The 22804-nt window shown below is 44.4% G+C and overlaps 1 protein-coding gene across 20 annotated transcripts in view; it reads right to left on the reverse strand.

Annotated features, from left to right (window-relative positions):
- The window catches only part of usp15 (ubiquitin specific peptidase 15), a 38871-nt gene extending 16464 nt beyond the window's left edge, over window positions 1–22407 (reverse strand). For 2 of the 20 annotated variants that reach the window (XR_013196306.1, XR_013196305.1), the window contains exons 1-14: window positions 22255–22392; window positions 21853–21980; window positions 14362–14492; window positions 9872–9998; window positions 8687–8832; window positions 8514–8575; window positions 8284–8373; window positions 7181–7313; window positions 6901–7074; window positions 4549–4707; window positions 2986–3210; window positions 2541–2624; window positions 2368–2462; window positions 2106–2288 (exon numbers count right to left, since the gene is read on the reverse strand). Coding sequence is in view for 12 of the 20 variants with exons in the window: in XM_077209324.1 (XP_077065439.1) it covers window positions 2106–2288; window positions 2368–2462; window positions 2541–2624; window positions 2986–3210; window positions 4549–4707; window positions 6901–7074; window positions 7181–7313; window positions 8284–8373; window positions 8514–8575; window positions 8687–8832; window positions 9872–9998; window positions 14362–14492; window positions 21853–21980; window positions 22255–22343 (1826 nt within the window). In the remaining 8 variants the exon portion in view is untranslated. Of the gene's footprint in view, window positions 1–2105; window positions 2289–2367; window positions 2463–2540; window positions 2625–2985; window positions 3211–3825; window positions 4473–4517; window positions 4708–6900; window positions 7075–7180; window positions 7314–8283; window positions 8374–8513; window positions 8576–8686; window positions 8961–9871; window positions 9999–10930; window positions 10991–14361; window positions 14493–21852; window positions 21981–22254 lie in introns of those variants that run through there. The other 18 variants (XM_077209324.1, XM_077209323.1, XM_077209326.1 and 15 more) reach the window with 16 other exon arrangements.
- Window positions 22408–22804: the final 397 nt, after the last annotated feature.

Raw genomic sequence — 22804 nt, forward strand, 5'->3', positions numbered from 1 at the left:
GTTTGGGGAAAAACATATTAGCGATGAGGTACAGCTTAAGAACGGCGTAGCGCAGGGAAGGTTTGGGGAAACATATTAGCGATAAGGTACAGCTTAAGAATGGCGTAGCGTAGGGAAGGTTTGGGGAAGCACGTATTAACGATAAGGTACAGCTTAAGAACGGCGTAGCATAGGCAAGGTTTGGGGAAACATATTAGCGATAAGGTACAGCTTAAGAACGGCGTAGCGCAGGGAAGGTTTGGGGACACACGTATTAACGGTAAGGTACGGCTTAAGAGCGGCGTAGCGTAGGGAAGGTTTGGGGAAACATGTATTAACGATAAGGTACAGGTTAAGAATGGCATAGCTTAGGAAAGGTTTGGGGAAAGTATTAGCGGTAAGGTACAGCTTAAGAATGGCGTAGGGAAGGTTTGGGGAAACATGTATTAACGTACAGTTTAAGAACGGCTTAGCGTAGGGAAGGTTTGGGGAAACACGTATTAACGGTAAAGTGCAGCTTAAGAACGGCGTAGCGTAGGGAAGGTTTGAGGAAACACGTATTAACGGTAAGGTACAGCTTAAGAATGGCATAGCGTAGGGAAGGTTTGGGGAAACATTAACGGTAAGGTACAGCTTAAGAATGGCGTAGGGAAGGTTTGGGGAAACATGTATTAACGTTCATTTTAAGAATGGCTTAGCGTAGGGAAGGTTTGGGGAAACAAGAATTAACGGTAAGGTACAGCTTAAGAATGGCATAGCGTAGGGAAGGTTTGGGGAAACATTAATCGTAAGGTACAGCTTAAGAATGGCGTAGGGAAGGTTTGGGGAAACATGTATTAACGTTCATTTTAAGAATGGCGTAGCGTAGGGAAGGTTTGGGAAACACGTTTTAACGGTAAGGTACAGCTTAAGAATGGCATAGCGTAGGGAAGGTTTGGGGAAACATTAACGGTAAGGTACAGCTTAAGAATGGCGTAGGGAAGGTTTGGGGAAACATGTATTAACATACATTTTAAGAATGGCTTAGCGTAGGGAAGGTTTGGGGAAACACATTAGCGGTAAGGTACAGCTTAAGAACGGCGTAGCGCAGGGAAAGTTTGGGGAAACACGTATTAACGGTAAGGTACAGCTTAAGAATGAAGTAGCGTAGGGAAAGTTTGGGGAAACACGTATTAACGGTAAGGTACAGCTTAAGAATGAAGTAGTGTAGGGAAGGTTTGGAGAAACACGTATTAACGGTAAGGTACAGCTTAAGAATGAAGTAGCGTAGGGAAGGTTTGGAGAAACACGTATTAACGGTAAGGTACAGCTTAAGAACGGCGTAGCGCAGGGAAAGTTTGGGGAAACACGTATTAACGGTAAGGTACAGCTTAAGAACGGCGTAGCATAGGGAAAGTTTGGGGAAACACGTATTAACGGTAAGGTACAGCTTAAGAACGGCGTAGCGCAGGGAAAGTTTGGGGAAACAAGTATTAACGGTAAGGTACAGCTTAAGAACGGCGTAGCATAGGGAAAGTTTGGGGAAACACGTATTAACGGTAAGGTACAGCTTAAGAATGAAGTAGCGTAGGGAAAGTTTGGGGAAACACGTATTAACGGTAAGGTACAGCTTAAGAATGAAGTAGCGTAGGGAAGGTTTGGAGAAACACGTATTAACGGTAAGGTACAGCTTAAGAATGAAGTAGCGTAGGGAAGGTTTGGAGAAACACGTATTAACGGTAAGGTACAGCTTAAGAACGGCGTAGCGCGGGGAAAGTTTGGGGAAACACGTATTAACGGTAAGGTACAGCTTAAGAACGGCGTAGCGCAGGGAAAGTTTGAGGAAACACGTATTAACGGTAAGGTACAGCTTAAGAACGGTGTAGCGCAGGGAAAGTTTGGGGAAACACGTATTAACGGTAAGGTACAGCTTAAGAACGGCGTAGCGCAGGGAAAGTTTGAGGAAACACGTATTAACGGTAAGGTACAGCTTAAGAATGAAGTAGCGTAGGGAAGGTTTGGGGAAACACGTATTAACGGTAAGGTACAGCTTAAGAATGAAGTAGCGTAGGGAAGGTTTGGGGAAACACGTATTAACAGTAAGGTACAGCTTAAGAAAGCGTAGGTGTGGGGAAACCACTACACACCAGAGGCGCAGCAGGAGCAGGTTGTACAGCTTGTCCTCACTGAGGGTGCGTGGGACGCTGAGCAGGAACGGCTGGCCGAAGAGCGGCGTGCTGGTGTGGTTGAAACCCGACTGCTTGTACTTCTCCCGCAGATGAACAGGAATCACCACGTGATCGGTGTCCTGGCTGCCGGCCAGCTCGAACCTGCTCCACACGGACACAGACGCAGGGATCAGAAACACGCACTGACCTCTCACTCGCCTCAGTAACCACAGGAGCTCACACATAGATGGTGTCCCGCTCCATGATGCTGCTCAGGTTCTCGTTGCTGGCGAATATCCGATGAAACCTGTGGTTGTATATGTCCGTGACAATCATCTGGACAGAAAGAGGAAACACAGTGAATGCTGGGAAGTTGATCAGGCGAGAGGTTAGCTTCTCCATGCCCACGGTTACCTTCTGAGCCGGGACGCCCGACAGAGCCGAGAGCGACGCGCACAGGTCCGAGATGAGGCCCACTTTAGGCACCGTCAGCTTGTACTGAAACAAAAACAACAGCCACACCTGTAACACGTTTCAGCACTCCCAGGGTTTTTCCTGGATCAAAACGAAGCGGAGGTGGTAAAATTTTGGTCATGGCTGAAGAAAATACTTAACAAGCGCACATCCTGAATCTGCTGTTAAAAATAAATCATCCACACGCTAACCGCTCAAACATATGATATTCTCTGAATATCTGCAGCTGATCATCACATTACACTTATTCACATTCTCAGTGTTAAGCATGATAATATGAAAACAAATCACACTGAAGTAGGCTGCTTTTAAATGTATTTTAAATAAAAGTTCTTCTTTTTGCAAAATTACATTTCTTTAATAGATCTGTGCTGACAGACAGTACCTGCGTGGGTTTGGCCAGGGCGTCGAGCCACACCAGATACACCTCCAGCGTGCGCTCCTTCTTCATGGGCAGGGGCAGCGTCAGGTAGCAGAAGGGGTCGAAGGTCACCGAGACCTTGGCGCACACGGGACACACCAGCGTGGACTTGAACAGGCCGTGGAAGATGTCCACGATGATGGAGTCGTTCCTCTTTATGTGGTTCTCCCAGGCCTCCTCTGCAACCACCTGCAGGAGATCGAGTCACACACACCGTCAGCCGTCTCACTCACACACACACACACATGCACACACGAGGTACGTGAGGCGGGGAGGTTTCAACATCAAACATTCAGGTTAAAACTGAGATACAGCTGAGTGAAGGAAAAACTGCTTCTCAAGCTTTTATCTCTGTGATTTCACTGCTTTTCAGGCAAATCCATTTGACACACGAATGAACAATGTTTTTAGACCACAGGAGGATTTAAGCTACGATTAGCATTTGACCTTCAACAAACTAAATGGAGTCGACTGTAAGAATCGACTAGATCAACGATCAAGTTAAAACTGTGAATTTTTTGTATTAATATGACACATATCAGATTCAGTATTTGTGTCAGAGAAAATGTCTCTTTAAAAATTAGACTATTAACACTTTAGAACTGTGATTCCAAATAAACCCAATTCAATTCACATTTATTTGTATAGCGCTTTTCACAATACACATCGTTTCAAAGCAGCTTTACAGAAAATGCATGAGTCCACATTACAATTTAGAGTGCTCTGTTAACTGTCTTAGGTTATGCATTTCAGAAATGTAGATCCAAAGCAAAAGACCAAAACACTAAACACACTATTGTGGACCTGGTCGGGGCGTGTGTCGGTGTCCTTCAGCTAGATGTAGTGATGTGTGTGTGTGTGTGTGTGTGTGTGTGTGTGTGTGTGTGTGTGTGTGTGTGTGTGTGTGTGATGGACCTGGTCGGGGCGTGTGTCGGTGTCCTTCAGCTGGATGTAGTGATGTGTGTGTGTGTGTGTGTGTGTGTGTGTGTGTGTGATGGACCTGGTCGGGGCGTGTGTCGGTGTCCTTCAGCTTGATGTAGTGATGTGTGTGTGTGTGTGTGTGTGTGTGTCTGTGTGTGTGTGTGTGATGGACCTGGTCGGGGCGTGTGTCGGTGTCCTTCAGCTGGATGTAGTGATGTGTGTGTGTGTGTGATGGACCTGGTCGGGCCGTGTGTCGGTGTCCTTCAGCTGGATGTAGTGATGTGTGTGTGTGTGTGTCTGTGTGTGTGTGTGTGTGTTTGTGATGGACCTGGTCGGGGCGTGTGTCGGTGTCCTTCAGCTGGATGTAGTGATGTGTGTGTGTGTGTGATGGACCTGGTCGGGGCGTGTGTCGGTGTCCTTCAGCTGGATGTAGTGATGTGTGTGTGTGTGTGTGTGTGTGTGTGTGTGTGTGTGTGTGATGGACCTGGTCGGGGCGTGTGTCGGTGTCCTTCAGCTGGATGTAGTGATGTGTGTGTGTGATGGACCTGGTCGGGGCGTGTGTCGGTGTCCTTCAGCTGGATGTAGTGATGTGTGTGTGTGATGGACCTGGTCGGGGCGTGTGTCGGTGTCCTTCAGCTGGATGTAGGGCTTCTTGCGGATGCGGTTCAGGTCCTCGTGAAGCCCGTCCAGCAGGAACGCCAGCAGCTCGTGAGAGTCCTGTTGCTGATAACCCGAAAACTGAGGCGCAAACCGGCCCACCTGAGTCTGAACAAACACACACACACACACATTGACCTCAGCAACAACCCAACCACATGTGCTGCAACGTGCAACAGCCCAACAGTGGCCGTCAGGAAGACGGGTGGAAACGTTCACATCATAACACATGAAAATGGCTAAAATATCAGCTTTACAGAGACAATCAGGAAAAGAACAGAATCAATGATGCAAATAGAGTTCAATTCTCCTGTAAAGCAGCTCTAAAAGACAATAGTATCATTATTCCGTTCAGTTCATTTCATTTAATCAATTATGAAAATCAGTTTTCATTAAATAGTGTCAGCAGTTAAATCAACAATATGCTGGATGTCAAGTGTCTTATACAAAAAAGTTTCAAAAATTAACTAACTGAATGATTTTCTCTGGATTATCAGATGATGTTTTGATCTAGTTAGTGTTTTTGCAGCATGTAAATGTGCCGTTATGGTGTTCGTGCAGATGTTGGCTACGTTTACATGCACAACTTCTGTTTCAATCAGACTGAAATCATTCCGATTGATGAACCTGAAAGTAGTGTTTACATGAACGCTAAACATGTGATTGGGTTGATGTGTGTGTTTATATGTTCATTTTTCTGACATGCGCACACTGCACAAATATTCAGTTTCCCGATGTTTGCGCATAATAACTATTCTCCTACATTGGTTCTATATCTGTTTTAAACAGCAGACTTAATATTTATCCATTTCTGGTCATAATTAGGAGATAATGAGCGTATGAGCCGTTGTGCCTCTGCTGTGTGTGTGTGAGAGTGTGAAGCGAGCGCTGGTGGCGTCGTCCTGCTCCACTTCACACACGCAGAGAAAGCAGGATTATAGGAGGACGAGACACTCGTTTATACCACACTTTATTCATCAGGAGGACAGCTCGATCACCGCGTCATTCAGCTATATCTACGTCAGTACGCTATTCAACGTTATTCCGCTATATCTACGTCAGTACGCTATTCAACGTCATTACGCTATATCTACATCAGTACGCTATTCAACGTCATTCCGCTATATCTACGTCAGTACGCTATTCAACGTCATTCCGCTATATCTACGTCAGTACGCTGTTCAATGTCATTACGCTATTTCTACGTCAGTACGCTGTTCAATGTCATTACGCTATTTCTACGTCAGTACGCTGTTCAATGTCATTACGCTATTTCTACGTCAGTACGCTATTCAACGCCATTACGCTATTTCTACGTCAGTACGCTATTCAACGTCATTACGCTATGTCTACGTCATTAAGCTAATTTCTACGTCATTACGCCTTTTCAACATCATTACGCTATTTCTTCGTCATCACGCTATTTCTACGTCAGTATGCTATTCAACGGCATTACGCTATTTCTACGTCATTACGCTATTTCTATGACAGTACGCTATTTCTATGTCAGTACGCTATTCAACGTCATTACGCTATTTCTACGTCAGTACGCTATTCAATGGCATTACGCTATTTCTACGTCATTAAGCTAATTTCTACGTCATAACGCTATTTCTATGACAGTACGCTACTCAACGTCATTACAATATTTCTACGTCATTACGCTATTTCTTCGTCATCACGCTATTTCTACGTCATTACGCTATTTCTATGACAGTACGCTACTCAACGTCATTACAATATTTCTACGTCATTACGCTATTTCTTCGTCATCACGCTATTTCTACGTCAGTACGCTATTTCTATGTCATTACGCTATTTCTACGACATTACGCTAATTTCTATGTCATTACGGTATTTCTACTTCATCACGCTACTCTTACGTCAGTACGCTATTTCTACGTCATCATGCTATTCCTGCATCAATGGGCCATTTCAATGTCATTACGGTATTTCAATGTTATTACACTATTTCTAAGTTATTGCACTATTTCTATGTCATTGTGCCATTTCAACGTCATTACACTATTTCTATGTCATCGCACATGCGCAGTCGTTTCTGTTTTTAAACCGATCAAGTGTTTACATGTTCTCTCAATCAGATTAGAAAAGGAATAAACCACTCCTTTCAGTCCGATACAAATTTCATTGGGATTGAGCTCAATTGAACCGAGAAAGGTGTTACAAGAAGGCTTATACAAGCCGTCAATGCGGATTATTTGGTTGCATGTAAACGCAGCCCCTGAAACACATGGATGACCGTCTGTATGGATGGATGTCAGAGCAACTCCTGGTCTTCACCTTGAAGGGTCTTGGCGTGACGTAGCTGTGTTTCCCCGACCACAGCTGCTTGATGAGCTCGGCGTAGGCCTTGGCGATCTCGCCCTTCATTCCCAGAGGATTGTCCTCATTCAGCTCCTCCAGGTACTTGTCCTTCAGGAAGTACTCGGTCAGAGGAGGGACGTTACTCAGACACTACGACACACACACACACACACACTGAGCTCCTCTCTCTCGGTGCAGGCTGTAGTTCGATCAGGGATTATAGGTGGAAGGGAAGGTTGTGTTTCTGTAGGGTCACCTGTATGGCCGAGTTCATGAAGCAAGTGTTTCCCAGGTTGGAGAGGCCGCTGAGGCCGGGTTTCTCCGCACGCCGGCCCTGATCCGAGTGCTCGTAGCTACTGCTGCTGTACAGGCCGTAGCTGTTCTTCATGCTGCGGGCGGACACACACGTGAGTGAGAAGCCCAACAGGGTTACAGCAGCAGTGAAAGCAGATGATCAGGGTCATGCAGACACAGCTCAACACATGCAGGGAGAGCAGCGTAAAGCACACGCTCTCCAGAGGCGGATATCACTGTTCACCATCCCCGACAGATAGACTGTCTAACAAATTACATTAACGCTACACCATGGGTCTAACATTAAAAACAAGTGCTCCAACCGAAGAGGAAGGGCACACCTAACAGGGATCCAGACTGTAAGGCATTTACAGACATTTTTCGACCATTTGTCCAGCCGGTGAGAGCAAAATTTGATATAGGCACGACCACAATGCTGGACAGCATCGAATGGCAAACGTAATGAAAGCGGAACGAAACTGCGCTACTCATTTGTGCTTCACGGACCGTTTATTAGTTTGGACCAGTAATAGACAGCGCAGCGACACCGTTACTACACAGTGCTGGAGATCCAGTGAAGAAATCCATTGAATTCGCCACAGAATTAATAACATTGCTGCGAGATCCAGTGGAAACATTCAGGTTCAGCGCAGAGTTCTCTGTTATAAACTATAGATATCAGATCAAACAGCGCTGACGTGGAAACCAGGAGAAACATTGTGCCATGAATGAACAAGTTATAGAAGGCTTTAAGTCCACAGATCATCAACATTCACCATAGATTTAATGTAGCAACACTCACTGTAACCATGGTATTGTGACAGAAATAGTCTTAGGGCGCTTTCACACAGTGCAGTGCAGAAGAGAGAAATGGAGAAAACTGGAAGGTTTTCCATGACACTGGTAGTGTACCATTAGCCAAACTCATTCATAATCCCCTGCCTTAGCCCCAACAATAACCCCCTCCCCAAGCCCCGCCCACCAATAACCACTGCCGAGCCCTGCCCACATAAGCTCCTCTTCTTAGCCCCGCCCACCTGTAAGCCCCGCCCCCTGCAGGCTTACTTGCGGCCGCTGAAGCTGCTGTTATGATTGTTTGTGAGAGATGAAGGGCAGATCTTTGGTAAAGCAGAGAGAGAGGAAGCACCAGATGACCTTCAAAAGACAAGAAGAGCATGAGTTACAGGAAATGATGCCAACCGTCGGGAAGAGGTCAAGGACATCGAGAAAGCAAACAAGCCAGTGACAAAGCATCTGATGATCCATGTGACGATCCATTGGTCACACTGACTCACTTGAGCGCCGAAGAGCCGCGAGGCCACGTGCCGTCTTCATTCTTCTGTTCGATAACAAGAACCTGCAGACAGACAGAGGAAAATGGCCGACTCAAAAACCTCATTCCCATCACTGAGACAACAATGACGTCCTGTGGAAAGGTCAACGCAAGGCCTTTAAAACAGCGGCTCACCTGTCCCTGATATAGTCCGGCGTCCTGAATGGTGCTGTCCGGCTTGTTCAGCGGCTCAAACGTGTTGGTCATGTACTTGTTCCACAGCCGGGTTTCCTTCTCGTCGGGAATACTGAAAAGCTTCCGCATCTCTTGCTCAATGGTGTCTGTCAGGACAGATGTGTGCAAATCTCAACCAAACCACAGCCACGATTCAAAGAGTGGGTTAGTTCAGCCAGAAATCATCATTCTGTCATCAGTTACCCCCCCCTCATCTCAATCCAAACCTGACAGACTGTATGGTTCATCTTCAGAAACACAAATGAAGAGATCTGCCCACGCAACTACCAACGCTCATAAAAAGATCATTCACATTTTTCAAACAGGCACAATGGATTTTATTTTGATGCGCTCTGCTGATGTATGTCAATGTTTAAATGTGAATAAAAGCCTTAATTCAATCTGTTCATCATATAAGTCGATCTAGTCTATACAGAAAATGTTGACTAAACTGGTCAAATCACATTGATTAGTTTTACGATCTCTTTCTGAACTCTGAAGAGTTGGTTGCGTAGCTGTCAATGGAGGAACAGAAAGCTCTTAGATTTGATTAAAATATCTTCATTTGAGTTCTGATGAACTTTTTGAGAGATGAACAAACGAAGGTCTTATGGGTTTGGAACAACATGAAGGTGAAAAAATAATGACAGAATGATCATAATAGGCTGGATCTCAGACTGGTGTTATTCAGTACCTATGGTGTCTGCTTTACTGAACCTCCTGTAAAGCTTCATGTGTGTCAGTGATTGACTGAAATCAGACAGTGTCAGTGGTTCAGGTGGAGTCTAGACTGGTGTTATTCAGTACCTATAGTGTCTGCTTTACTGAACCTCCTGTAAAGCTTCATGTGTGTCAGTGATTGACTGAAATCAGACAGTGTCAGTGGTTCAGGTGGAGTCTAGACTGGTGTTATTCAGTACCTATAGTGTCTGCTTTACTGAACCTCCTGTAAAGCTTCATGTGTGTCAGTGATTGACTGAAATCAGACAGTGTCAGTGGTTCAGGTGGAGTCTAGACTGGTGTTAATCAGTACCTATAGTGTCTGCTTTACTGAACCTCCTGTAAAGCTTCATGTGTGTCAGTGATTGACTGAAATCAGACAGTGTCAGTGGTTCAGGTGGAGTCTAGACTGGTGTTATTCAGTACCTATAGTGTCTGCTTTGCTGAACCTCCTGGTGACGATGTTGTCCATGTTGCCGTCTTCACACAGCTTGAGCTCAGTGAGGTAGACTTCCACCTTACAATGTTTGACGAACATGCCCTGCTCCACCACCTGAGGAACACACACACACACACACACACACACATCAACAGACACAAGAGACCATAGCCATTCGTCACATCAAAGATTCGACTGCACTGCTAATATGATCAGATTGATCTCAATAATGACTTTATCGTCTTCTGTAGAGCTGCTCTACAGCTGATTTAATTAAGTTTGCATCATTGATTCTGTTATTTTCCTGATTATCACTGTGAAGCTGCTTTGAAACGATTTGTACTGTATAAAGCCCTGCAGAAATAAAGCTGACGTGTGCGCTGAAATCAGATTCATCTTCTCACACTGTTAAAAATCATGTTCTTCCTCAGAAATTATGTTTTTGTCTTGTTTTGCAGCACAAATATCTAAACATTCTTAAATCAAGATTTACTGAAGAAACAAAATGATTTAAGATATTAAATCTTGTTTTCTTTTTAAAAGTACGTAAATGAAGTGAGTTTGTGCTTAAAACAAGATGAAATATCTGCCAATGAGGTCAGAGAAAATCAACTTAATTCAAAGAGAAAACAGGTTCATTTTTCTGACTCCATTGGCAGATATTTGATCTTGTTTTAAGCACAAACTCACATCATTTTGCTTCTCCAGTAAACATCTCTTGATTTAAGAAGGTTTAGATATTTGTGCTGGTATACTAAGACAGAAAGCCTGAGGAAGAAGATAAATCCGAGGTTTTTCTCAGTGTGTTGGTAGAGGCGGCCGGAGAAAGGCTTATTTTAGCAGCAGCTGAAGCCCAACAGCTGAAGGATTCCAGACTATTTATTCCGTTCGGCCTGAAGCGCAGCAGGAAAACCCCACGCTCTCCTCTCTACCAGGACGACCGTTCCTTCCTTCACCCGGATTCCTCCCTCTCTGCCCTCGCCCGGCCTTCTCTGCACCCGCGGACCTCTTCCCCAAAGCCCAGAAGAGAGAGAAGGCGTCCGAACCTGCTGCATGTTGGAGTCCATGCTTGTGTGCGGCGGTCATGCGCTGCTCCGGTCAGCACAGAAATAACTCAGAGCCACCCGACACCCTCATATAGATAGGGGGGGGGGGGGGGGGGCACCATCAACACCGGCTGATCTGAGTCCAGCCGATTCACTGCTGCTCTTCCCTCTTCAGTAGATCTGGCCACTGACACACGCTTCACCACTACATTCACCAGCACGTGATTCCATGCCATATCTATTCATCTAGACACGTACACTGACGGCTCTATTCTAAGGGTCTAAGCGCATGGTCTAGAGCGCACACGGCGCAGGTTAGAGAGTACACTTTTGATAGTTTAACCATGGGGAAAATGGTTGGCGCTCCCGGCGCATGGTTTAAAAGGGTTGTCCCTATTCTCTTAATGAATAATGGGTGTGTTTTGGACTTAACATGATAAAACAACAGGAGTCTCATCTCCCATTCCCTTTAAAAGCCAGTTGTGCTCGCGCCATGGCGGATTCGCTATTTACATGAGGAAATTTGCAAGCGGAAAGATTGAACGCATCTCCAGAGAGCAAACGGATCTGCTCGTGACCGAGGTTAAAGCTGTGTGTGTGTGTGTGTGTGTGTGTGAGAGGTTAAAGCACAAGCAGACATTCTATGGGACAAGCCGGATTCCACCATATCCTTATGCACACAATAATAATCTTTTACATTGTAATCCTTTTATTTTAAAATGTTTTGGCATGTTTGTGTGCTGCTGCACGTACATGTGTGTGTAATAAGCAGAGTGTATGTGCGTTGTGGATCCGCCTATAAGCACACATTACTAATGCACTCCTTAAATAACAAAAAAAGAAACAAACAGAAAAAAATACTGCACCATTGACTTTAGTGCACTGTTACGTCCAGAGCCGAAAGGTTTTGTTTGTGGGTGCTCAAGCTGTGCTGTTTTTCCCTCTCCCCGTCTCTCTTCGTAGGAGAATGGTTTCCACCTGATGCCAATAATCAATGCCCTGCTGTGATTGGATGCTGGGAGGGGAAGGAGAGTATTTAAACTTCAACCATCCTCAGAGCAGTGGTGTTGGTGGCGGCTTGATGGTGTGCAACGGCTGTGAGGTCTTGTTGAAGCAAGCAGTTGATAGTGTTGTGTATCTCTACCTATCTCTATTTTTGGTGTTCTACTTATTGTAGTAGTTTCTCTCTTTAGTCCCTGTTTGATCACTCGATGATTGAGCTTTACAAAGGTAGAAGTGAGTGTTAAGTAGTTTGGTTAATAAGGAGTTAGATTGATTATGTTCATTGTTTTGGCAATACCCCCTTCTGAATCTGAGGCCCCCTTTTTTTCTTTTGTTTGATTTGTAAATAAAAACTACTTTCTTTAATGAAATAATTTTGTGTTAATTGAGAAACAATTCTGGGTCTGGAGACGGGGTGGCTTCATGCTGTTGCACAATCATTTCACCACCATCCATTATTTTTGCTGTTGCTTTCCTCCCCTAGACCAATCAGGAAAACGTAACACCACTTTTCAGTTAATCAATGGCTCAGTCTAATTCAGACGCCTCAAAATAGCAATGCACCAACAATGAGCCAGAACACACCTCGTTCTCAGACCAGCAGCCCATTGGTGCACAAATAGGCGCAAATGCATTTGGTGTTTAAACAACGTGGCGTAGGACATGAAAATGAATGCTAGCAAAAAACACTTGATATGGCCCTATATTGCCAAAAGTTTTGGGACGTCTTCCTTTACATGCATATGAACTTTAATGTCATCCCATTCTTAATCCGTAGGGTTTAATATGGAGTTGCCCACCCTTTGCAGCTATAACAGCTTCAACTCTTCTGGGAAGGCTTTCCACAAGGTTTAGGAGTGTGTTTATGGGAATTTGAGAAGCACATCAGGCACTGATGTTGGACGAGAAGGCCTGGCTCACAGTCTCTGCTGTAATTCATCCCAAAGCTGTTGTATCGGGTTGAGCTCAGGATTCTGTGCAGCCAGTCCAGTTCCTCCTCACCAAACTCCTCATCCATGTGTTTATGGTCATGCTTTGTGCACTGGAGCGCAGTCATGCTGGAACAGGAACATCCACAAACTCTTCACACAAAGTTGGGAGCATAAAATTGTCCAAAATGTCTTGGTATGCTGAAGCATTAAGAGTTCCTTTCACTGGAACTCAGGGCCCAACCCCTGAAAAACAACCCCATAATCCCCCCTCCACCAAACAACCCCACACCATAATCCCCCCTCCACCAAACAACCCCACACCATAATTCCCCCTCCACCAAACAACCCCGTACCATAATCCCCCCTCCACCAAACAACCCCACACCATAATCCCCCCTCCACCAAACAACCCCACACCATAATCCCCCTCCACCAAACAACCCCACACCATAATCCCCCTCCACCAAACAACCCCACACCATAATCCCCCCTCCACCAAACAACCCCACACCATAATCCCCCTCCACCAAACAACCCCGTACCATAATCCCCCCTCCACCAAACAACCCCACACCATAATCCCCCCTCCACCAAACAACCCCACACCATAACCCCCTCCACCAAACAACCCCACACCATAATCCCCCTCCACCAAACAACCCCACACCATAATCCCCCCTCCACCAAACAACCGCACATCATAATCCCCCCTCCACCAAACAACCCCACACCATAATCCCCCCTCCACCAAACAACCCCACACCATAACCCCCCTCCACCAAACAACCCCGTACCATAATCCCCCCTCCACCAAACAACCCCACACCATAATCCCCCCTCCACCAAACAACCCCACACCATAACCCCCTCCACCAAACAACCCCACACCATAATCCCCCCTCCACCAAACAACCCCACACCATAATCCCCCTCCACCAAACAACCCCACACCATAATCCCCCTCCACCAAACAACCCCACACCATAATCCCCCCTCCACCAAACAACCCCACACCATAATCCCCCCTCCACCAAACAACCCCACACCATAATCCCCCTCCACCAAACAACCCCACACCATAATCCCCCTCCACCAAACAACCCCACACCATAATCCCCCCTCCACCAAACAACCCCACACCATAATCCCCCCTCCACCAAACAACCCCACACCTTAATCCCCCCTCCACCAAACAACCGCACATCATAATCCCCCCTCCACCAAACAACCCCACACCATAACCCCCCTCCACCAAACAACCCCGTACCATAATCCCCCCTCCACGAAACAACCCCACACCATAATCCCCCCTCCACCAAACAACCCCACACCATAATCCCCCCTCCACCAAACAACCCCACACCATAATCCCCCCTCCACCAAACTTTACACTTGGCACAGTGCAGCCAGACAGAGAACCGTGATTCGTCAACTCTGGTGTGTGTGTGTGTGTGTGTGTGTGTGTGTGTGTGTGTGTGTGTGTGTGTGTGTGTGTACCTTGCGCGCGATGGGCTCCTGTCCCTCTGTCAGGTCATACCAGCTCACCAGGCGGCTCCAGCCATCGGCCGGCAGCAGGATGTAGTCCAGCTCGTCGATCAAGTGTTCCCTGATGCCCAGCGAATCCCCATCTGCAGACGGGGCAGAGCAGAATAAACATTCATATTGAACCGTTCTGGACGAGGCTTTCGGTTCAGTACGCATCACAAATTGAACGATTCGTTGGACCAGTGTTTCCTGCCGGTGCGACCAAAAATTGACAGACACAAACAATTAGAAGGAATCATGGTGTTCATTTGTTTCTTTTAATGGCAGCAGTGAACATATTAACTAAACAATTATTTGAACTGGACATTAAACTAAACATTGGAACATTTATTTTTATGTAATTTATCCGGAATACAGATATTCATACAGAATTCAGCACTGAACAAAAAAAAGTCCGATTTGAGCGGTGAGGGGAGTCTATCTTGAATGCTTGTGATTGGCCATTGCGTTCAAGAAATCAACACACGTCTGTGATTGGCTACATCGCTCAACGCTGCAAACATGTTATAAAAATAAACTATGGCCTGTAAATCGTTTCTATTTTGTTTTAGTTGTTCTTGTTGCTTTTCTGCAACAGATGAATAAAAATGTATTAGTTTTTATATGTTTTATTCATAGATATTTCTAGTTTGCGGGAGTCCCACAAATCGTTTTATTCTTCCGCAACGCCCGCACACACAGAGTGAGTGCATTACCGCCCGCGCTCGCCCTCGGCCATCACATCTAGTCCCGCGCCGCAGGGCCCGGCCTGAGGATAGTGACGGGAAATATCGGCCCGGCCCGAGGATAGTGACGGGAAATATCGGCCCGGAACCGGCCCGAGGATAGTGACGGGAAATATCGTCCCGGACCGGCCCGAGGAAAGTGACGGGAAATATCGGCCAGGACCGGCCCGAGGATAGTGACGGGAAATATCGGCCTTGATCGGCTCGAGGATAGTGACGGGAAATATCGGCCCGGCCCGAGGATAGTGACGGGAAATATCGGCCAGGACCGCCCCGGGGATAGTGACGGGAAATATCGTCCCGGACCAGCCCGAGGATAGTGACGGGAAATATCGGCCAGGACCGGCCCGGGGATAATGACGGGAAATATTGGCCCGGACCGGCCCGAGGATAGTGACGGGAAATATCGTCCCGGACCGGCCCAAGGATAGTGACGGGAAATATATGCCCGGATCGGCCCGAGGATAGTGATGGGAAATATCGTCCCGGACCGGCCCGAGGATAGTGACGGGAAATATAGGCCCGGACCGGCCCGAGGATAGTGACGGCAAATATCGGCCCGGACCGGCCCGAGGATAGTGACGGGAAATATCGGCCAGGACCGGCCCGAGGATAGTGACGGGAAATATCGGCCAGGACCGGCCCGAGGATAGTGACGGGAAATATCGGCCCGGACCGGCCCGAGGATAGTGACGGGAAATATAGGCCCGGATCGGCCCGAGGATAGTGACGGGAAATATCGTCCCGGACCGGCCCGAGGATAGTGACGGGAAATATAGGCCCGGACCGGCCCGAGGATAGTGACGGCAAATATCGGCCCGGACCGGCCCGAGGATAGTGACGGGAAATATCGGCCCGGCCCGAGGATAGTGACGGGAAATATCGGCCCGGACCGGCCCGAGGATAGTGACGGGAAATATCGGCCAGGACCGGCCCGAGGGTCGGGTCGGATCAAGTTCGGGCTTGGGCAGAGAATCTAAGATCTAAGTTACTTACCAAGATCAGTCTTGTACAGCCAAGGGGAGTATTTCCCCTCTGACAGCCAAGCTGGGTCAAAACCTGTCATCCGGTGAAGACTGGACTTTTGATGCCCGTCAGGGGCAGGATGCGCAGCACTGAGACTTGGAGCAGGAGAGCTACTCCGGCTGCTACTCGCAGTAGAGCGGTTGTCGCCATCTTCAGTTCCCTGTGAGCGTTTCAAAAACGCAAATATTTCCCGCCGCGCACTCTCTCTCCGCAAGTGCCCGTCTGTATGTGACTCAAGTGTTTGTGTGTGTGCGTGCGCGCACTCATTGGGATAATTGTAAACGCGCAAACACAGACAGAAAAGAAATGCCATCGTGGAAATAAGATAAATAACATATTACTTAAGGGCTATTTAGTTTGTTTAATAAAATAACAAATTGTAATCTGGCGCTTTAAAGAAAATCAAATCAAATTTACTTGACCTTTGGGGGGGGGGGGGGCGAGCCGTTAGGAGGGCGGGGCGCCCCCCTTATATAGTGGTAGGGGAAACACTGACAAATATAATTCACAAAGCACTATAGTTATACACTAACATATTTATTCACATGCAATAGCATGAATTAAATATTTTCTACAGGCTAGTTAATAGCGTTAGGAATAGAAAATCGGCTCTTCTTGATAAGTCGGGCTGTACACAGTAGGGCTGTGCAATTAATCGAATTTCGGTTTTGGCTCCCAATGATCTCCAAAATAGTACAATCGAGTAAAAACGATTATTTTGCCATGTTTTGTTTTGCAAGAACACTCTTATTTTGTCTTCTGTTCTGAATGACTTGCACACACGCACATCTGCCCTCCCAAAGCCATAAACTCTATACACAAATCCGGCGAAACACGGAAGTAAAGCAGCGCCGCCATTACTGCGTCCCTTGCTGCTAGCGGAAGTAGCGTTGGTCCCGTAGGCGGCTGTATGCTGTCCAGTGATGCCGGGAAGAGCGTGTTGTGTGGTTGGCTGTTTTAACAACAAATAAAACCTCTTGTGAAATTCACAAACCTTTGTTGCGCATTGACTGGCCATGTTTACGGCCACACGGATTACACAGACTTCCTGGTGTGGGCGGTAATACACTCACTCTGTGTGTGCGCTTGTAGGAGAGTAAATCGATTCACGGGACTCCCGCAAACTACAAATATCTATGAAGAAAACATATAAAAACTAATACATTTTTATTTATCTGTTGCAGAAAGCAACTTTTTAGGAATTATTAAGGGATAATTCAGTCATACCATGCACACAGTATCTGCTTGCTTTTATGTTATAACAGTGCTGTGGTTTGTGTGTTAATGCTTTAATAACAAATAATTTATCAGGAGCATTTATGCTGATGTGTATGATGGCACACGTAGGCTAACTTGAAACTATTTTTTGACGGTACAGAAAAAAAGTCTATTTTCGGCGGGAGAAAGTAACATACTAGAAAGTAGTTGCGGGGCTCTCAAGAGTCACGCATTGAGCGCGACAGTTTCGGTCTTTTGTCACGCTCTCCCGCCACACATTGTATTTCTCACGCTGAAAAACTATTTATAATATGTAATATGTGCAGCGCCCAAAATTTCTCTGGCCGCGCCGCTCTCACTGTGGAACCGGCAGGAATCAGGCGCGTCTCGAGGAAGTTCATGCAGTCGTGTCCTCATATAGGCAAATAAACAGCTCGAGCGTCACACGTGTGTGTGTGTGTGTGTGTGTTAAATGAAACTGCGTGTCGACTGCACCATTCATTCACACAGAACACGTAGGATTCGTATTTAAATAGTATTATTGCGGGGTACAGTATTATTACAAAACAATGGTAGGGGAAACACGGAGTTATTTGCAACTTGTGAAGCTTGTGAACATATTAGCAACACAGCTAGCAATGACAGCGTTTGGTTTTATTGATTGGCCATCAATTAATACACGTCTTACATTACATTTGGCTGACGCATTTTTACATTAATACATTATGTTGTCAATAAATTACCTTTATCGGTAAGCTTTGGCCACTACATGACCTTTCACCAGACATTTTGTTTCATGAGCAGGATCCGCTTTCATTGAAATGTCATTAGAGGGCACCGGTACCGTCACCCTTAGCAAGCACGCAGTAATGGCGGCAGGCAAGATGGTGGCGCCCGTAGAGTTCGCGGCGGACGGCAGCACGAGCGCACGTGACCTGATCATCTGTTCCGCTTTACAGCACGAAACACATCGAGAATGAACACAGGGAGCGACGTCAACACTTGTCTGCCTGTCCGGGAAAAGGGGACTTTTAAGTTTCAAGTGAAAGAGAGTTTTACTTGCCCGACCGATCCAAACGCGAGATGGTTTTGATCTTACACAGTCAGTGTAAACAGAGATCGGTAATGGATAGTTTCTGGAAGCTGCCTGTCTATTAGTGAGAGAGACATTAGTGGAGAAATCAAAACAAATCAGCCTAACAGCTCACACACAAACTCACAGAAGAAACATACAGTAGAAATGTTGAGGTTGTTTATATAGTTAAGTAACATAACACAACTAAGGGCTGTTCTATAATATCTTGTTTGCAAATGTTACATTGAGTTTAAAGTTTAATAAACAAGTAGCCTAGTTTATATGTAGTAACTTAGATTTTAGACACAATATTGACTGGTTTTGTTTCATTTCACTGACGAAAATAGTTACAAAAGAAAAGCAACACTAAGCGCTGTGTTTTGTTACTCAATGATTCATTATTTTGAATGAATCGTTTTAATGAATGACTCAATGATTCATTATTTTGAATGAATCGTTTTAATGAATGACTCAATGATTCATTATTTTGAATGAATCGTTTTAATGAATGACTCAATGATTCATTATTTTGAATGAATCGTTTTAATGAATGACTCAATGATTCATTATTTTGAATGAATCGTTTTAATGAATGACTCAATGATTCATTTATAAAGGCGGTCACTTGCCGCCACCTACTGATTTATTGTTTAAAGGTATCATTGATTTTATTTTATTTATTTTATTATTTGTTTACACATTAATCTCATAATATTTTTACAGTTGTAATTTTGCAGTGTAAATTAATTTGATTGATAACAGCCCTTTTTTATTAAAACTGAATTTGATCAAATGTAAGAATTTGACATAAAACATATATTTAGTAAGGTTTAATAAATTGTCCTTTATAAAGGTAAATAACGCCCTGGTGACCCCCTACAACAAATTACTTCGTTAACATGTCACCTTTTTCACCACTCGTGAGTTTGCAGGTCTGTTTAATAGTTCAAAAAGTACAATAAATGTTCAAATTTAGATTTTGTAAGAATTGTTGAAAGGTGTCTTTTAATAAATGCAACACATTCCCAAAGTCATGTGTAATAATCGTGTTACATAATCGTGATTTCAATACTGACCAAAATAATCGTGATTATGATTTTTCCCATAATTCTTTAAAGTGATACTTCAGCTCTGGGAAGACGAATGTGTATTTAATAGTATTTAATTCATTTATATAGTAGAAATGTGAAATTATTATTATTATTATTATTATAATTCTAGACTGAGAAAAGGCAGAAAATGTATTTTTTACTCATGTGGCTGAAAGACAACAACTCCCAGAATGCACTTGCTTTGCTGCCCAGGCTAACCACGCCTACGGTTACAGGCGGCAGTGTCCGAAAACTTGCTCCACACATTCTCTAGGCTAATACATACTCTAGTAACAGTAAAGGTTTATAAAAAGAACCACAACCAATGCGAGTTATAACTTTTAATTAAAAAAATAAGTAATATTAACACTTTTACACTCAAAGCTCTTGGGCAAAAAATGGCTCTTTGGAATTATATGAAATGGTAACACTTTACAATAAGATTACATTTTTAGCATTAATAAAAGTTGTAGAAGTATTATTCATTGTTAGTTTGTTAATTTCAACATTTACTAATGCATTTGAAATGGAGTTTTAATTCTTATTTCATCTGTTATGACCTTAGTTAATGTACTATAAACTAACATGAGTGATAAAGGTTCAACTGTATTGCTCATATTAATACATGCAGTAAAAACATATTGCATAATGCATATAGTTCATGAAAGCTAGCTAATACATCATTGTTAACAAATGCGACTTGCAAAGTGTTACCTATGAAATTTACGTATGTTTCTAGGTTATATCTAACGAAACTTGTAATATTTTAATGTTTAAATTATTTTCTGTATAGAGTTTGTTCTGTAGAACTTATTTTAATATATTCATATTTATATATTTATTTAATTTAGCACATTTCAGTTCAGCACTGTTTTACTTGTGAGTGTTAAGTTTGTTTTTAATCCAGTGTCCATTTTAAAAAATATCGGTTGAATTATCGGTTATCGGCATTTACGGTCAAACCTAAATATCGGTAAAATCCACTATCGGTCGACCTCTATTAGCAATGCGAACTATTTGCACATATACAGCATGCTATCATAGATGTAAATATAACAACAATAGCTCAGCTGACTACGCGTGAAGAACATTGTGATAATGCCGAGGAGAGTTTGGACAAAAAAAAAAGAAAGAAAAACAAAGCAAATACTCACTTTACAGTAAACCGTCCGTACAGGTATAGCCGCCAGCATCAGATTCGCACAACAGATCTTCGAAATCCCCTTCTGCCATTTCAACTTCAAAACTACCTTCCGCCATCGTGACTAGCCTACTACACAAACTTTCTACACAGAGCGAGAGCCTGTTAGCTTAGCTTCTACAGAAAGATGGCTGACACATCTTTACACTATGGGGGGGGCACGATAATTCGAAAATACTACATGTTTTCTACTGATACGAAGCTTAATGCTAAATCCTGAAGTATCCCTTTAAGCGTCAGTCGCAATTTATAGCATCAAATAAACATGAATAATCATGTTTCAGAAGAATTCAACATCAGAACAATCGTTGTTTCAACCTCAGAAATAAGTCAATACACCATTTTTCAAGTTCAAAATATGTGATCAGTCGGTCTTTTAACGGTTGAGAAAGAAAAGGCGTATGTCTGTTGAATCAGTGCACTGACAGCATATACTCATTAATGATCAAAGAATACAAGAACATTAAGCCTTAGTGTAAAATAACACTATTTGTTCACTGTAGAAATTCATATAGTTTCATATTTGTTAAAGCTGTATTTATGGCACAGACAACAGCAGGAATATTAGGTGTGTGCTGTCACTTTAAGAACGAATGCACAGACCGAAAAAACTGACAAACATCGGATTCTTTCTCAAATACGTGTCACTCATGATATAATACTTGACGAGACGGGGATTTAGACATAACTTTGTGTTTCTGTGGCGGTTCAAGGGCAAGGAAACGCGAAAGAGGAATCAATTCAGTGTTCAAACGCTGACTGAAACCCCTCTGTCTCTCTCCCTCGCAAACTTACAATAAAACTGGAACAAGATTAATCTTTATTTATCACTACTACAATATTACATGTCATATTATTATAAGGTTTTTGTTTTATATGCTGCTAAGAAGACACTTCAGAAGATAAAGCTCCATCAACGTTCAAAGCAACAAAAAAAAGATCATACTTTATGATGTTAGTTTTCATTAAAAAATAATTTAAAAGGACATTTCTCTGGCATATTTTCTTTTTTCTGTATCGAAAACGCACTGAACCGTGACACCAGTGTCGTATTGAACCGAACCGAGAGTTCTGTGACCCGTGACCCCTGACCCCTGTGACCCGCACCTTTGAGCAGCCCGCGGTTGTCCACCGGTCCCGGATACACACTCTGCTCGCCCATCTGGTACTTGTCCCAGCTGTCGAAGCCCACATACTTCTTCCACTGCTTGAACCAGTGACTGTCCACCAGGTACCTGTGGGAGACAGCGGAAGTGACGTCATCAGCTGACCTGCACGCGAGTCTCTCTCTCTCTCACACACACACACACACACACACACACACACTGAGGTATTCTGACAGAAACACGGTAACTGGTGGATCATCTCCTGTGTATCTGCAGGTTCACGCTGATATTCACGTGATCTGTGATGACAGCTCGTGTTGTTGCTGTTGTATGAGTGCGAGTGTTTGACGCACTGACGCTGTCTGGCGCGACTCATCAGCGCGTGTTCTCCGGCGCGTCTCACCAGGTGTCTGCTCTGCGCAGCGGCGTCTTCAGGAGCGTCGCGATCTCTCCTCTCTGCGTCTCCAAATCCGCCGCTCCGCCTTCCGCCATCTTCGCTCGCGCACTGCATGCCGGGAGCCGCCGTCAGCGCGTCTGTGTGACGTCATGACGCCTGTCACCTCGCGTCATCAGGATCTCTTGTGGTTTTCTTTTACTGTCTATGGTGTTTTTTACTGAAGGAATTAATACTTCCTAACACTCATGAACTTAAAGCAGTGCTTTCCCATATACAGGAGAGAAGTTAGATTTCCCACAGGTGTGTTAGAACGCAAGTTTAACCCTTAAACAGGCAAGAGTGGAATATGCTAAGCAAAAAATAATTTCATGTCATTTTCTATATCATCTGGACTTAAATCAAACATATCCAAAAATCCAATTTTTTTTAAATTTGATATATTTTGGATTTTATGAGTTGTGTCTCCTGAGACAGGTTGCCTGATTAGGGTATAAAAAAAGGACCAATGTTAACTGTTACTGCCACTGCATGTTTAAAACAACTATATCCCATACTA

Source organism: Siphateles boraxobius, unplaced genomic scaffold (assembly GCF_051911475.1).
Source record: "Siphateles boraxobius isolate OS27281-9 unplaced genomic scaffold, OSU_SipBor_1 61, whole genome shotgun sequence".
Classification (NCBI taxonomy): Eukaryota; Metazoa; Chordata; class Actinopteri; order Cypriniformes; family Leuciscidae; genus Siphateles; species Siphateles boraxobius.